The sequence below is a fragment of the Vulpes vulpes genome, chromosome 10, assembly GCF_048418805.1.
Source record: "Vulpes vulpes isolate BD-2025 chromosome 10, VulVul3, whole genome shotgun sequence".
Taxonomy (NCBI): domain Eukaryota; kingdom Metazoa; phylum Chordata; class Mammalia; order Carnivora; family Canidae; genus Vulpes; species Vulpes vulpes.
This window is the reverse complement of record NC_132789.1, coordinates 30,263,087-30,278,371: the sequence shown is the minus strand read 5'-3', so window position 1 is coordinate 30,278,371 and position 15,285 is coordinate 30,263,087. Positions and strand designations below refer to the sequence as shown.

At 59.2% G+C, this 15,285-nt stretch overlaps 2 protein-coding genes across 2 annotated transcripts; both read left to right on the top strand.

Annotated features, from left to right (window-relative positions):
- The first annotated feature begins 1,660 nt into the window (after window positions 1-1,660).
- On the top strand, window positions 1,661-3,330 carry GSC2 (goosecoid homeobox 2). The gene is made up of 3 exons (XM_072723468.1): window positions 1,661-1,910; window positions 2,027-2,280; window positions 2,668-3,330. The coding sequence occupies exons 1-3, from the start codon at window positions 1,661-1,663 to the stop codon at window positions 2,770-2,772; spliced, it is 609 nt and encodes a 202-aa protein (XP_072579569.1). The 3' UTR covers window positions 2,773-3,330.
- A 3,092-nt stretch (window positions 3,331-6,422) lies between these two features.
- Window positions 6,423-14,910, top strand: ESS2 (ess-2 splicing factor homolog). The gene is made up of 10 exons (XM_025982704.2): window positions 6,423-6,597; window positions 7,592-7,760; window positions 7,851-7,952; window positions 9,998-10,167; window positions 10,280-10,397; window positions 10,668-10,801; window positions 11,575-11,677; window positions 12,646-12,755; window positions 13,804-13,919; window positions 14,356-14,910. The coding sequence occupies exons 1-10, from the start codon at window positions 6,463-6,465 to the stop codon at window positions 14,633-14,635; spliced, it is 1,437 nt and encodes a 478-aa protein (XP_025838489.2). The 5' UTR covers window positions 6,423-6,462; the 3' UTR covers window positions 14,636-14,910.
- The last annotated feature ends 375 nt before the right edge of the window (window positions 14,911-15,285 follow it).

Here is a 15,285-nt window from a genome sequence, read left to right as displayed (position 1 = left end):
AGAGAGAGGCACAGTCTTCCTGACCATATCCTGTCAGATCTCCCACTTTGACGGGCACTCAATCCTCGTGCGCCTCTCTGATCACATGGTGAGCACGCGGTTCTATGTTGGAAGAGGTTTCCAGAGTCCTCCAAAGGGACACATGGGAAGAGATGGGAGGTATGGGGCTGCGGCAGCCACCTCGCAGTCATGAGGCGGCTGCCACAACAGTTCTAGTAGTGGGGGCCCAGGACTTGTGCATCTGAATGCTGAACCACCCCATGGTTCTTTCACTAAGCATTCAGATGGACAAGTCCTGGCTGCCCCTACTAGAACTGTTGTGACAGGAGTTGTGTTGGCAGGTTTCTGTCCCCTGAAGTCCAAAATCTCCTCACTGATACCAGAGCGGAGTCAGCAAAGGAGTCTGAGCAAGGCTGTGCGGTGGGAGGAGAAGGGAGGGAATGTGAGCGCGGCGCCTGACAGGGGCACCTGCCACTCATGGAGCCCCGCGTGCCCAGCCCGGCTCCGACGTCTCCCACGTGGTGACCTGCTGAGTCCCAGCACCAGCACCTCTGGAGTTAGGTTGCTATAATTATGCTATAGATTGGGAAACTGAGGCACAGGGGGCCGGGATGAACCTCTGGAAGCTCCTGCAGCCAGGAAGTGATGGCTGGGATATGAGCCACGCAGCCTGTTGCTCAGTCCCGTGAGCCAACCGTGTCTTTTCCAGGGGTCCAGGGAAGAGGGTCTTAAGCCAGGCGCCTGACAGGCTGCTCGGGGCTACTTACCTGAGGATGAACGGCCTTCTCTGAATTTGGCAAAGTGCAGGTGGTCAGCAATGCTGGGCAGCGTGACCTCCCAGGGGTGGGCAGTGTCCTGAGGAGTGGAGGGCACCAAGCCCTCAAGTCACTCTCCAGAAGCTGGGCCACCGACAGGGTGGGGCCGGGGTGTTTCATGGTTTTTTGGAGGGGATTCTGGGACATACAGGAAGCACGAGGAGGGGTGGCTGCAGAGCACTGGGGTGGGGCCTTGGGGGGTCTGGGAGGCCGGGTGACCGAGTAGAGAGGGTAGAGACTTGGGGCCCTGGGCCGTGGGGATCCAGATTTGGTGGTGAGCAGAGAGCTCCCGCTCCCCCTTGCCTCCAGGAGGCTGAGGGTCCCGCTGTGAAGTGGGTGGGAGGTTGGGGGCCAGAGAGGGTGCCATCGGCGGGCTGCCAGTGCAGCTGGGCCCCCCTGGGGGCAGGAGCCCTCCAGAGTCGGGGCCAGGAGGTTGGCAGTTGGGGTGGTTTTCTCCAGACTTGCCCGTCGCCCTCTTAGAGCCCCCAGGGGACGAGGGGCCACTGCGGGACGTAGCCCGGGGCTCGGCCAGGAGGGCAGCCGGGGCGGCCAGGTCGGGGTGGCCCGGGCGGGCGCAGGGTGGGACCTCCGGCCCCCGCCGACAGGGGGAGGCGGCCCTCTGCGTCGGGGACAGAACCGCAGCTGGGGCGGAGGGCTCCCCGCGGCCCCTCCCCGCGGCCCCCGCGCGCCGATGCGGAGCAGGATCCCCCGCCGCCGCGGTCGGGGATTAGCGCGGCCCGGGCCGGCGCGGCGGGATTAGCCCGCGTGGACTCGGCGCTCGGCCCGGGGATTACCGCGCTCCCCCCGACGTACATATCCCCGCGGCGGCGGCGGCGGCGGCGGGCATGGCGGCGGTGGGGGGCGCGGCGGGCCGCGGGGGCCCCGGGCGGCCCTGCCCCTTCTCCATCGACCACATCCTGTCCAGCCCGCCCGAGCGCAGCGCCGCGGCCGCCCGCGCGCCGCCGCCCGCCGGCCGCCAGAGCCCCGCGGAGCCCGGGGAGCCCGGGGCGCCCGAGGCCGCGCCCTGCGGCTGCTGCTGCTGCTGCGGACCCCGCGCGGCGCCCCGGGGACCCCCGGAGGCGGCCGCCGCGCTGGGTGAGTGGGCGCGGGGCGGGCAGCGGGCGCGGGGCGGCTGCGGGCGCGGGGCGGCTGCGGGCGCGGGGCGGCTGCGGGCGGGGCGGGGCCGGGCCTCACTGCGCCCTCCCCCGCAGGCGCGCGGCTGCCGTGGCCGCTGAGGCTGGGCCCCGCCGCGCCCTCGCCCTTGGCGGCGGCGGCGGGAGGCTCGGGGGCGCTGCCGGGCGCGGGCGGTCCGGGCCCGCAGAGGCGCACGCGGCGCCACCGCACCATCTTCAGCGAGGAGCAGCTGCAGGCGCTGGAGGCGCTCTTCGTGCAGAACCAGTACCCCGACGTGGGCACCCGCGAGCGCCTGGCCGGCCGCATCCGCCTGCGCGAGGAGCGCGTGGAGGTGGGTGCCCGCGGACCGACGGACGGGCGGACCGACGGACGGGCGGGCGGGCGGGCGGCGACAGGCCGGCGCGGCTCCCTTCCCCTCCCCCACTCCTCGGGTAGACGGCGGGGGCGGCGGCGGGGGCGCGGGAAGGGGTCGCTGGACCTGGACGGCAGGTAAGGCTGGTTTTCCCTCGGTTCAAACTTTCTTACTTTCGCGGATACATGGCCTCCTGCGGCTCGTGGAGGAAGCCGGGAGGAGCAGCGAGCTGCGGGGCCGCGCACGGGGGACCCGCAGCCCGCGCAGCCCCCGCCGCCACGCCCCTCGGGAGGCGCCCCCGCGCGGGTCGGGGTCGGGGTCGGGGTCGGGGTCGGGGGGGCCTGAGTCGCCCCTCCTGCTCCTCAGGTCTGGTTCAAGAACCGCCGGGCCAAGTGGCGACACCAGAAGCGCACGTCGGCCACCTCGAGGCTCCTCCCCGGGGCCAAGAAGTCCCCGAAGGAGAGCTGCTGACGGCCTGATGGCTCGTGGGCTTGGCCGCGTCCCCGGGGCCCGCTCGGGGAGGACACGGGTCCGCCCGAAACAGAGCTGAGAGCGGCCGCGGGGCTCCGCCCGCCTGTCCGCAGCGCTCCCGCGGCCTGGAGCTTGTGCTCGGGCAGGAGGCGGCCGTGCGACCCCCCCTCCCCGCCCCGGCCCTGCCCCGTGAAAGGAGGGAGCCCTGAGCATCCCCACGTGCTCTCCTCCCGTGACTAGGGTCGCGAGGATTCCCTGGGGGCCGGTGGGCTGGGTCCGCTTCAACTCCCCCCCCCCCCAGGACAGGAACCACCCCTGGGCAGGGGGCCCCGGAAGCCTCCTCTCCCTCCTCTCCCTCCCCTCCCCCGCATGCACACCGCTCCCTCGACCCCGCCTCTGGAGGTTTCGAGCATTCTGGGGCGGTCGGCTTGTGTGTCCTGCACCAGGCCTTGGTGTCCAGAGCTGAGGAATAAGAGCGTTGGGTGAGGTCATCTCCCTGCCCCGCTCCTTAATTCTGTGAGCCTTGCCTGCATCCTGGGAAATAAAAAAGCAACGGCAAACCGCACAAAAGCAGTCCAGAGTTTAAAGTCCGCCGTGGCTCCACTCCCACATCCAAGGAGTGGGGGCCACCTTGCCTTGGGGAGCGCAGCCCAGAGAGTCCTCAGTCCCTGTGCTCCCCAGCACAGCAGACCACACCACAGATCATGGCCTAGCACCCCCCGGGGGCTGCACTGGCCTCCAGGTACTGCTCATGGGTGGAGATCCTTGGCTTCCTCCTTCTGGTGGGTTTCCAGGCCGTGTGTCTGCCTCCCTCTCCCCCCTCCTGTTGGGGCCAGAGGAAGTCTGGGGAGGATGCACCACATGCCCCTGCCACTGCCTTGGAAAGTGTCGGTTTTCCTCTCCATCGTCCTGACCCCAGGGTGAAGGAAGGTCCGAAAACAAGGCTTTGGTTCCCCCCGAAGGCCCCTCTGGTGGGCTCAGGGCACCTGGCACCATGAGCTGGCTTGGGGACCATGCTCTGCCTCCTTACAGGTCCTGGAGGAAATGGGCCGGGGGTATCTGAAAGCAGACACAGTCCACTCATTAAAGGTTTAGAAGCCAGGGCTACCACTCCCAGGACTCTCCAAGGCTGGCCGGCTCAGAGAACACTGAGCACCCAAGCCGGATCTAACTGCTGGGAGCCTCCGGGACAACAGCACTCACCTCCACCCCTCAGGCTGCACACTTCTGGCTGTCACAGGCTTTCCCCCTGAATGCTGGCCTTATCCTCGCATACTGCACAGCACGCCAGCAGCGCTTCCCTCAGGCTGGGATGCCCTCATCTGGCTGGGCCCTGGGACCCTGGCCCCCCGGTTGGTTCTTCGTCATTGCACAGCCGTGATCAGAGCCCTGCCTGCGAAGGACCAGTGGCTGTACTGTCCTCGTTTCTCTCCTTTCTCTCTAGCTGCTCCTTGGCAGGCTCACCCCCTACAAGCTGCCCTTTAACGTGGGCATCCTGCAGGCTGGGTCCCAGGCATGGGCCCCTCCGCTCCATTCTCTCCTTGCTTCATCACTTCCACCTCAGGCTCCAACTCCTGTATCTCTGCCACATTTACATCTCCAGCTCAGACTTCTTCCCTGAGCTGGATATTTATGTCCCACTGTTCCCTTGACTACTCCACTTGGAAGCCTGCAGCGCCTCAAAACCACCTTGTCTGCGGCAAACTTTCCTTTTGCAAACCAGGTGCATGAGCCAGAGAGCTGGCAATCACCCACACCCCTTCTCCCCCTCACCCACCACACCCAGGCCAGCAGCAAACCAATACTTTTTTTCATTTTATATAAATTCAAGTTAGTGGGCAGCCCAAGTGGCTCAGCGGTTTAGCGCCACCTTCGGCCCAGGGTGTGATCCTGGAGATCTGGGATCGAGTCCCGCGTCGGGCTTCCTGCATGGAGCCTGCTTCTCCCTCTGCCTGTGTCTCTGCCTCTCTGTGTGTGTCTCTCATGAATAAATAAATAAAATCTTTTTTAAAAATTCAAGTTAGTTAACCTATAGCAAATCAATTTTACTCCCCAAAACAATCCCAGAAGCTCTCTTCTCCCCAGGTTCAATGGTAGCAACCTGATGGAAATGCCATCATCCGTCACCTTGCCCATTGCAACTTGTCCACCTGCAGCCGTGTGGTTCCTCTGTAATTCCTTTTCTGTCCGAGCCAGGGTGCACATGTGAACCCGCCTCTCCCCGGCCTACAGCATTCCAAGGGCTTCCCATTGTTCCTAAAGACAAAACTCACCGAGACCCACGAGGCCCCGCAGCCGGCCCCTGCCCCTGCGGTGTCATCTCACACCTCACCGCTCCTTGCACTCCGTGTATCCAAAGGTTTTCTCACTCTTGCTGCGAGAACTTTGCACCTGCTCTTGCCCTCCACATGATCAACGTCTGTTCATTCTCCGGCTCGGCAGCTCCCCAAGGAAACATCCTCTGCCTGCCCCGTAGAGGAAGATTCCCCAAGTACAAACTTTCTTTGCACCCTCTGTCCCCTGAGCTTTATGCCTGTTTGTAGGATGATCTGCTTAGTGTCTGTCTTCCCCATTCGACTGTCAGCTCCACAGGGCAGGAGCTGTCACCATGGAGCTCCCCACGGAATAAAGGAATGACTGCCTATAATACGAATTTGTTCTGGGGCAGAACTTACCTGTTTGGCATCATTCACAACCTCCTTTAGGGAAGACATGATCATTCCTGAAAAGTGGTTGGGCAATTTTCTGGTCCATTTCAAAGAGAGTTAGCCTTCTTCTGGAAAGCCCACTGTGGTGTTCAGGGACCGAATATTATTTATTTATTTATTTATTTATTTATTTAAATTAAATTTAATTTTTTTTTATTTTTTATCAAACCATTTTATTGAGGGGCTTTGGGGAAAGGTTAGAAAGGAGGAGGACAGGGAGACCTGACGTCCTTGGCCCAGCCACAATCTTTCCAGCCGTATAGTCTCCGAAAGGGACTGAATTTTTTTTTTTAAAGATTTTATTTGTTTATTCATGAGAAACACACACAGAGAGGCAGAGACACAGGCAGAGGGAGAAGCAGGCTCCGCACAAGGAATCAGATTCGAACCCGATCCCCGGACCCCGGGATCATGCCCTGAGCCAACGGCAGACACTCAACCGCTGAGCCACCCGGGCGTCCCCGGACTGAATAATGTTTAACTAGACATTTCTTTACCAGACCATCGGATTTTTTTTCTTTTGTTAGATAACGATCCAGAAGAAATGGTCCTCGGGTTCTCTTCTTGTATAAAGTTTAAATAAAAACTTTCAAATCCATCTATAGCCAAAATGTGTTTTTGTTAATAACGCAGGAGCATGCGCAATGATGACTTGCGAGAAACTGGAATTCAAGGCGTTTCAATTTCGCAGCGCTGAAAATGTTCGCTATTAGAGTGAAGGACACATCCCTTAGTCTCTCCCACCACAGCGTCCCCTGGTGCCCGTAGTTCAGAGTCGCAGGACCAGAGTGGGGCTGCTGGAAGACTTCAATTCCCACAAGGCTTTTTGGTGACGTCACTAAGGAGCGCGGGCTGGCCTCGAAACGCGCGGCTCTCCCATTGGTGGACTGTGGTAGGCGCCTGCGCACTTAGCACAGTCCCGCCCCCACCGTCTCCCGACCCTTTTCCGTACCTGCGCCGCCAGAGCGGTCCTGGGATAGCGATGGAGACGCCGGGAGCGTCAACCCGGGACCTATTGCTCCTTCCCTCGTCCGGGCCCCGGAGGAAGCGGGCGGCAGGGGAGGCCCGGGCTGCGGCGAGCAAGCAACGAGTCCTGGACGAAGAAGAGTACATCGAGGTAAGAACTTGATGCGACGCTGGCGAATTCGAGGTCCCTTCCCTGCCTCGCGCTTCTGTCGGGTCCCTGCTCTCGGGTCGTGGCGGACTCGTACCCTTGCGGAGGTGGGGCAACCCGAGTCTGTGCTCTTGGGGTGTGGACAGCCGGAGAGCCAAGTAAATACAGTGCAGAGAGAGGTGTCCTTGATGGGGGGAGGCACCGGCAGTATTAGGGGAGAGAGGGGGCGGCTTTGTGTGTGTTGGGGGGGCGGTCGGGGAAACAAGGTGTTTTATTAAAGCATGAAGAGGCGTGTGGAAGGATGGTGGCAAAGAGGACTTTCTACAGAGTTGTAACAGCAGATGCGGAGGCTGGAGGTCTTGGAGACAGCCTCTGATTGCATCAGCATCGCTGAGTTAGTGGGCATCCAAGGATCCTTGAAGTAGGTTTTAATACTACAGCAAATATGCAGGGAAAGGAGCTGGCAGGGAGATTGGAGGAAATCAGTTTGGCTTTGGATTGGTTAAGTTTGGGAGGCCTCTGGGATAGGCAGCTGGCATTAGTGGATAGAAGGGTACATAGATGAGCAGCTTAGGATCAGGTCTGTCTGGAAGTACAGATTGGGGAATCTCAACCCCGTGCTGTTGGTGGGGGTGACAGGCTGAAATCGTCCAGATAAAGGGATCCCATTGGAACTAAGAGGTCTCGGGTGGAATGAAGGGGCAACACCCACCTTGACCCAGCTGGTGTGAAGGTGGAGCCAGCAAAGGAGCATGAGAGTGACCAGTTAGGGGAGAAAGGTTTCATGGAAATCAGATGAGCGTGGAGTAATGTCAGATGTTGCCGCAAGATCACAGGAGATGCTCATCCTCGTTAGAAAGTGCAACTGAGCTCAGGGGATCACTGGGCTGGTTAGAGGTTGTGGGCATCAGCAAGGACCTTAGCATGTATGTTGCTAGACTGAGGGGCAGAGGAGAGGCAAATGCTGACCTCTGACTTTTGTTCTGACTTCTGACAGGGTCTCCAGACAGTCATCCAAAGGGACTTCTTTCCTGACGTGGAGAAGTTGCAGGCTCAGAAGGAGTACCTGGAGGCTGAGGAGAATGGAGACCTGGAACGGATGCGGCAGATTGCCATCAAGTTTGGTTCTGCCCTGGGCAAGATGTCCCGGGAGCCCCCACCGCCCTGTAAGAGCGACAGTGGTTGGCAGTGAGGGGAGCTCCTGCTGAACTGCTGCCTTAGGCTGGCTCTAATCCCTACCCCCTCCCTCCTTCCAGATGTGACTCCAGCCACATTTGAAACCCCTGATGTGCACACAGGCACCGGAGTGGTGGGCAACAAGCCTCGGGGCCGAGGCCGGGGCCTGGAGGATGGCGATGGTGAGTGAGCCCTGGGGTTTGCTTGCAAGTCTCATCCTGTGCATCCCTGAGGGCTCTCTGCGTAAATGGCAAGCCATGGGGTTAAAGAGCATTGGTCTGGGAGGCAGACGTGGGCGGTTTTCCGAGCCTCTGGCCCTCCTCTGTGGAATGGGGATCTTGCCACCTCTGTCCCCAGGCTGCTCACCGTGTGCCAGCACCTACCCAGTGTGCTTTGTGGGCCTCGAAGGACCCCTTTCCTGCTGCTGTCTTAGAATGCCTCAGGGTCTGTGCACTTGTTTCTTCTCAGTCAGTCACTTCCCCTGGGTAACTGCACGACTCTCCTCTTCTTTCCCCTCAAGCCTCTGCTCAGATGTTACCGTTTACGGAACCCTTTCCTGACACCCCCCAGCATGCCTTCCTGCCTGGCTTTTGTTTTCTTACTGTAGGACATGGCACTTAAAAAGGCATTTTTTTCTGTTTGTTGCTTTTCCTCTCTATAGGAGCTTCTCTGTCTTGCTTCTGTGTATGTATCCTGCACCTAGGACAGCACATGGCATATTGTGGGAGTAGAACAAATAAGTTGTTTTCTCCAATACGTGTGTTGGGGGGTCATGACATGTTCCAACTTTTTATGAGGGAGTCTTTCTAGGAGAGAGCATTTTGAGCCCTGTTGGACACAAGTGTGCACTGCCACGTGACTTTCTCAGGATCAGTGACGATTTTGTCAGTAGAAGACCAGGGCCCAGGCAGACAAGATGGTTCCTGTTCTTTGCTAGGTTCTAGTCTTCAGCGTGCTGTAGATGCTCTGTGTGCTTACATAGATGAGATATTTTCCCTTTCAAAATCCAGCTTTTTGTGGAGTTATCCTAGTCCATCGTGTCCTTGGAGCTTGATTTTCTACTGCACATGGCAGATGAGTCACAGGCGATTTACAGATTTTTATCTACTTATTTATTGGGATTCTACTTATTTATTTCTTTGAGAGAGTGAGTGAGCACGTGTGCGAATGATGGGGTGGGCAATGAGAATGAGAGAATTTCCAGCAGACTCCATGGTGAGTGGGGACCCCAACGTGGGGCTTGACCCCACGACCCTGAGATCATGACCTGAGCTCAAACCAAGAGTCAGAAAGACGCTGAACCGACTGAGCCACCCAGGCGCCCCTCAGATTCTTTATTTTTTTAAAAAAATACACGTTGTCAACGGATCTAATAAGATATAGATAATAACCATATTAATAAGCTAGGTGGTGGGTACCATCATTGTTCACATTCACAGGTGAGGGAGCTAAGGCTCAGGAAGGAGTAGCTTCTGCAGGTTTCAGACCTATTTGGTGATACAATGGGGTTTGAGTTCTCATCTTTCCAACCCTGGGTCTTGGAACTTTTAGCCACTGTGCTTGGTACAGTGTAGCAAGTAGTAGGTGGTGAAGACTGTCAGTGGAGTGGAAGACAAGACTCTCCTCTTGACGGTCCCCTCGGAAGTGCGCACCACTGTACACAGTGCAATGGCACCACCTCACTGGGGGTTCCCCTTCCTATGGTGGTGGGTGGGGCGGCTGGGGTTGTGGCCCAGTGCCTATGAGGCCCCATCTGGACCACTGGATCCTACAGGGTCCTGCCCTCAGGGCCTGCTAGCAGGTTAGGAGGCTTAGGTGACATTCACCCACATGTAGCACAGGTACCGGGAAGAGAGGAGCAGGCAGGGTAAGGATGGAGAGAGAGCTTGGAGCTTTAGAGGCAGGCCCTATAGGACTGGTGCAGTTTGGGCAGGGCAAGGCTTGCTGTGATCACCCACCTTTTCTCTGACCCCTGGATATGTTTTGGCCTGTGTGAGTCAGACGTATGTTTCACTTGACATCCAGCAGCTGAGGAGAGCCTCTGAGCGCTCCCTGGGCAATTAGGGGGGTGATCCCCAGGGGAGTAGTCTGGCAGTGTGGATTCTCACCAGAAGACCCACAATGAGGATGAGGGTTCCCACCCTACTTACGGGTCCTGGGATTGAGTGACTACAAAGCATTTATGCTGTTTGTGGTTCTGTGTCACCCCACCTACGCCCCTGAGCAGGAGAGGCTGGAGAGGAGGAGGAGAAGGAGCCTCTGCCCAGCCTGGATGTCTTCCTGAGCCGGTACACAAGTGAGGACAATGCCTCCTTCCAGGAGATCATGGAGGTGGCGAAGGAGAAGAGCCGGGCACGCCACACGTGGCTCTACCAGGCCGAGGAGGAGTTTGAGAAGGTGTCCTTGGGTACAGGGGCACAGGCATCCTCTGTCAGGGTGGAGGGAGTCCTGGGGCCAGGGGCACAGTGCCTAGGGCCTCTCTGACCCTCACTTTCCCCCTGTGACACAGAGGCAGAAAGATAATCTTGCACTTCCGTCGGCAGAGCACCAAGCCATCGAGAGCAGCCAGGCTGGCGTGGAGACCTGGAAGTACAAGGCCAAAAACTCCCTCATGTACTACCCAGAGGGTGAGCAGGGAGGGCGGGCAGGCAGGCAGCAGCGGGTGGGGCCGCATGTTGGGTCGGGCCCTGAGGATGTATCTGTGCTCCCTGGTGTACGGGACTTGGAGGGGTCCTGGTCTGCCCCCAGGCAGAGGGTGATGTAAGCGCTTTGCCCGGCTTCATACTTCTGGTCACCGGGGAATGACTTGGTCTCTCTCCCCTGAGCCTTGAGTGTGGGGCAGCGGTGGGGCCTACCCACCCTTCTGACACTGCTGCCATCTCTCCTGCATCCGCCAGGCGTCCCTGATGAGGAACAGCTATTTAAGAAGCCGAGGCAGGTGGTGCATAAGAATACTCGCTTCCTCAGGGATCCCTTCAGCCAGGCCCTGAGCAGATCCCAGCTGCAGCAGGCTGCCGCTCTCAACGCCCAGGTGAGTGGCCGGGACTGGCTATGAGCAACCACCATCTCCCCGATCTTGGTTTCCTTTCTTAAATTAGTACTGTTCTTGGGTTAGGTGGAACATAGCAGCCTATGAGTATGTGGGGCTCCTCTGCAGCAGGGTCCTGAGCCTTTTCTCGATTTGTATGGGTTACCACTGGGATACTGTCTTGGCCAGAGACGTTCTGTGGGTCAGTTCTGTGCCAGCTCCCTGGCGGACAAGAACATGAGAGAAGGGAGGCTGCTGGGAGCCAGCCTAGGCTGGCCAGACCCACACCCATGCACCAGGTAGGACAGGGATAGATAGATGGGGTGCGCAGGGTAGGGTGGGGTGAAGCTTGGTGGGGCACACAGCAGGGGTTTCTGAGTCTGGGAGTCATGGTGCAGTGGTGCCTCCAGTGGTCATAGGGTTGAACTGAGGCAGGAGATGGGGAGACTGTCCTGGAGGCTTCTGCCAGTGCCTTGTGGGGAAGAGGTCAGAGCAGGGCCTAAGTCAGGAGCTGCTGAGGGCAGCTTGTCTGGGGATATAGCCTGATGCCCAGGGCCCCGGCGCTGCCCTGCACGGAGGGAGGGGGAGCTTCCCTTGCTGCTCCCTCCTCTGAGAAAGTCTTCTTCTCTTTCTCCAAGGGGGATACCACCCGCAGAGCTCTGGGTCTGCCCCGGGGAGGGGAGGCGTTTCCAGCATGTTCCTGTGCATTTGTGCATCAGTTAGCTGGAGAGAGTGGGCTTGGGCCCCCCTAACACTAGTCTCTCTTGTTGTTCCAGCACAAACAGGGCAAGGTGGGCCCTGATGGCAAGGAGCTAATCCCCCAGGACTCCCCACGAGTAGGCGGATTTGGATTTGTTGCAACACCCTCTCCTGCCCCTGGTGAGAAGTGGACCTGCTGACGAGCCTGGCCCCTGATAAGACTGCCTCTGGGAGATGGGCTACTCAGGTGGCTCTAGCACTGTTGACACTTCTCCATTTCTGCCACGTGTCTCATGTGACTCAGGGACCCAGTGTCCCACCTGCGCAATGACAGGGCTGAACAAGGCTGTGGGTGGGCTGGACTCTCAGGTAATGCTGACCTGAGATGCATGGGGCCCAGCCTATGGAGCTGGGCAGTCTTCATGCTTGCCCTAAGCAGAACAGGCTGGTTTAGTTGGGAACCAGGGGTGTCGAGGCTCTGCTGGACAGATGGGCTGTGGTGAGCATGCTGAAGGGCACAGCGAGAGGCCAGGCACAGGAAGACGAGGTGGAGGGACACAGGGAGGAGGCTTCAGGCCCCAGCCCTGCATGGCTTCACACAGGAGGTTTATGAGTCTCGAGGACAGTCTTATGGTGTAGCCATGCACGTGGTGTCCTGCCCTCCCAAGCACTGGCCTCTGTATCCTGGGCTGCTGGTTCATGTGACCTAGGCCAGGATATCTGGAGGTGCTACAGGTTTGCCCAGGGTTCTGGGGAAGTTTTGGGCTCTGAAAGGCCCCAAGTGTCTCCTTTTGGGTGGGGTGCCATAGCAACCTCCAGGAGGCCCCCACAGCCATGTGCTAGGCTAGGAGCCTAGTTGATCCAGCCCAGCTTCTCTGAGGAGCCGCCTTTCCAGGCTAAGCCCTTCAGCTGTCAGAGCCTGGGCCTGCCTTGGGCCTTAAGTGGCCTTGTGTTGTCCTCTCAGAGGGCCGAGCTGCCAGAGTTCCAGAGTCCTGGGGAAGGAGAGTGGGCTACTGCCAGCCTTCATGTTTGTTAGCTGGGACATGCATGGTGGGAGCTGGCTGTCAGGGCAGGCCTGGTATTGCCCACCCACCCCACCCCCATCTGCATCCCCTGGCCTGAAGTGACTGTGAGCTGTCCATCTGCAGGTGTGAATGAGTCACCGCTGATGACCTGGGGAGAAGTTGAAAACACTCCCTTGAGAGTTGAAGGATCTGAAACCCCCTACGTGGACAGGACGCCAGGACCAGCCTTCAAGGTGAGTCATGATGAGGGGAGTTCGGAGGGGACCCTGAATAGGCATATGGCCATCTGAGCATTTGTAGTTCAATGCACAGATGATGGGCTAGCTGCCACTGGTCAAAGCAGAACCAACTGAAGGGCCAAGCCATGTTCCAGGCTACACACCTGTGCAAGCACTGCACTTCTGAATAAGACCAGAGCACTGCGCACAGGTGTGGGTGAAGGGAGGGACTCCGGTGTGGGGCTAGGGCACCAAAGCTATGGCCCTCTGAGCTTGTAGGCCTGTGGGGTGGGAAGGGCCCTAGAACCCCAGTGTTCCATGGGATGTGGTTTGTGTCCTCAGAAGGATTGCGTGCTTGCAGAGAGAGGCCTCTGGTTAGAGAGCGTGAACCAGGAGGCACCAGTTTTGTAGAAGTTGTCAGAGGGGGTGGTTCATGAGGCCTGGACCAGGTAGGGTGGGGAAGCTGGGTGCCAGGTGGTTTGTGGAGATCGAGTGGCCTAGGCTGGGTGGTGCAGTGGTTTGGCGCCTGCCTTTGGCCCAGGGCGCGATCCTGGAGACCCGGGATCGAGTCCCACGTCCGGCTCCCGGTGCATGGAGCCTGCTTCTTCCTCTGCCTATGTCTCTGCCCCTCTCTCTCTCTCTCTCTGACTATCATAAATAAAGAATAAAAAAAAAGACATTAATGCTATAATAGAAAAATAAGGATCTATTTCAGGAAGTTCTGGAAAGAAATAGAGAAGGTCAATGGAAGTTAAAGTTAACAGGCAGTTTATTCTGGTAATCAGGGGAAAGCAGATTCAAACCAGACCGCCTTTTTCCTAAAACACTGTCGGGTTTGTAAGTTGGCATTGCTGGCTTGCAGGGAACTGTGAGGACAGGTGGGAGGCCTGGGCCTTTGCAGGTGGGCAGCTCACCAAGCTGGTCAGGGGCCTTCCGGGGGCTTTTAGGGAGGCAATAATGGGTTGTGAGGATCACGGGGGCCACGGGAGAGAGGCAGGTGCCCCAGCAGCGAGGGACTGCCTGACCTGGCTGCAGGCCACCCACATACCCACTTGCCTTGTAGATCTTAGAGCCCGGCCGCAGGGAACGGCTGGGGCTGAAGATGGCCAACGAGGCTGCCGCCAAGAACCGGGCCAAGAAGCAGGAGGCCTTGAGAAGAGTGACGGAGAACTTGGCCAGGTATGAAGTGCCTGACCCCACCTAATGCAGTGTGGACGCACACTGTGCAGGGCAGGCCCAGGGGTCCTGTGCCGGGTCCTGTGGCAGCTCCTTGGGTCCAGGGCGCAGCCTTTATGAACCAGGATGCAGGCCCCTCCGTCCTTTCCTTCAGCCTCCTCTCGGCACATCCCTAGGGCCCCTTGTCCCACTTACGCACACCTGTCAGCCCCGTGGAAGCAGGTGTATGGTCCTCCTTGGAGAGACAGGGTCCATCCCAGCCCCACAACTAAAGGCAGCACCACTACTTGACCTTAAGTTTGGCTACAGTGCTGTATGGTCAGCCAGTAGTGACCACACATCACCCATGTATCTTCCTGTGGGGCCATGGAAAGCCCTGCTGCTGGCAGTACCCGATCAGGCCTAATGGTGCCTCTTTCACCCACCCCTTCTACCCCAGCCTCACCCCCAAAGGCCTGAGCCCAGCCATGTCCCCAGCCCTGCAGCGCCTCGTGAGCAGGACGGCCAGCAAGTACACAGACCGGGCCCTGCGAGCCAGCTACACCCCATCTCCAGCACGTTCGACCCACCTCAAGACCCCAGCCGGTGGGCCTCAGACCCCCACGAGCACACCAGCTCCTGGCTCTGCGGCGCGCACCCCCCTCAGCCAGGACCCCGCTTCCATCACGGACAACCTGCTTCAGCTCCCTGCCCGGCGCAAAGCCTCAGACTTCTTCTAGGGCCAGGCCCGGGTCGGGCCTGTGGGAACTGTGGAGCCTGCAGGGCCGCAGCCCACTCAGCAGAGGACTCCGGCCTTCTGGGGACCCAGGCCCGGGCCAGAAATGGTGGCTGTCCCAGGAGCCACAGAAGAGATGCCGTGCCTTGGCCAGGCTGGCACAAGACTTGCCCCCGCAGCCCCTGGGGTATGTCCCTGGGTCTTGTTGAAACTGTTTTCTATCAAACCCTTCCTTGCCTGTTTCTATTTAGCCGTCATTAAAGAGCACCTGGCACAGTCTGGTAGGACCATCTCTCCGGCCCGCTCTGCACAGCCTGTAGGCTAGCTTCGTGCCCACGTCCCAGTCTCAGGACTACAGGCCTCCCTGGGCAGAAGCTTCTGGGGGAGGTGGACTTGGAAATCCAGGGTGTCTGACCCCTCGTGCCACTCTCTGCATTGCTCCCCCTCTGGGAACATGGAACAATGTGGCCCCCTTGGGACTTGGAACCTACCTTCTGTGCTCAGCTCACGGCACACTGGGCCCTGCCCCCTGAGGGAAGAAGAAAACCCTCAGAAGTTATGCCCCTCATGTCCCCGGGGCTCTGCACCCAGGTCCACAGCTTCCCCACCCGGGCCTGGCCCCTGTGGTGTGCTGGTGATGGGGTCACGTGGGTC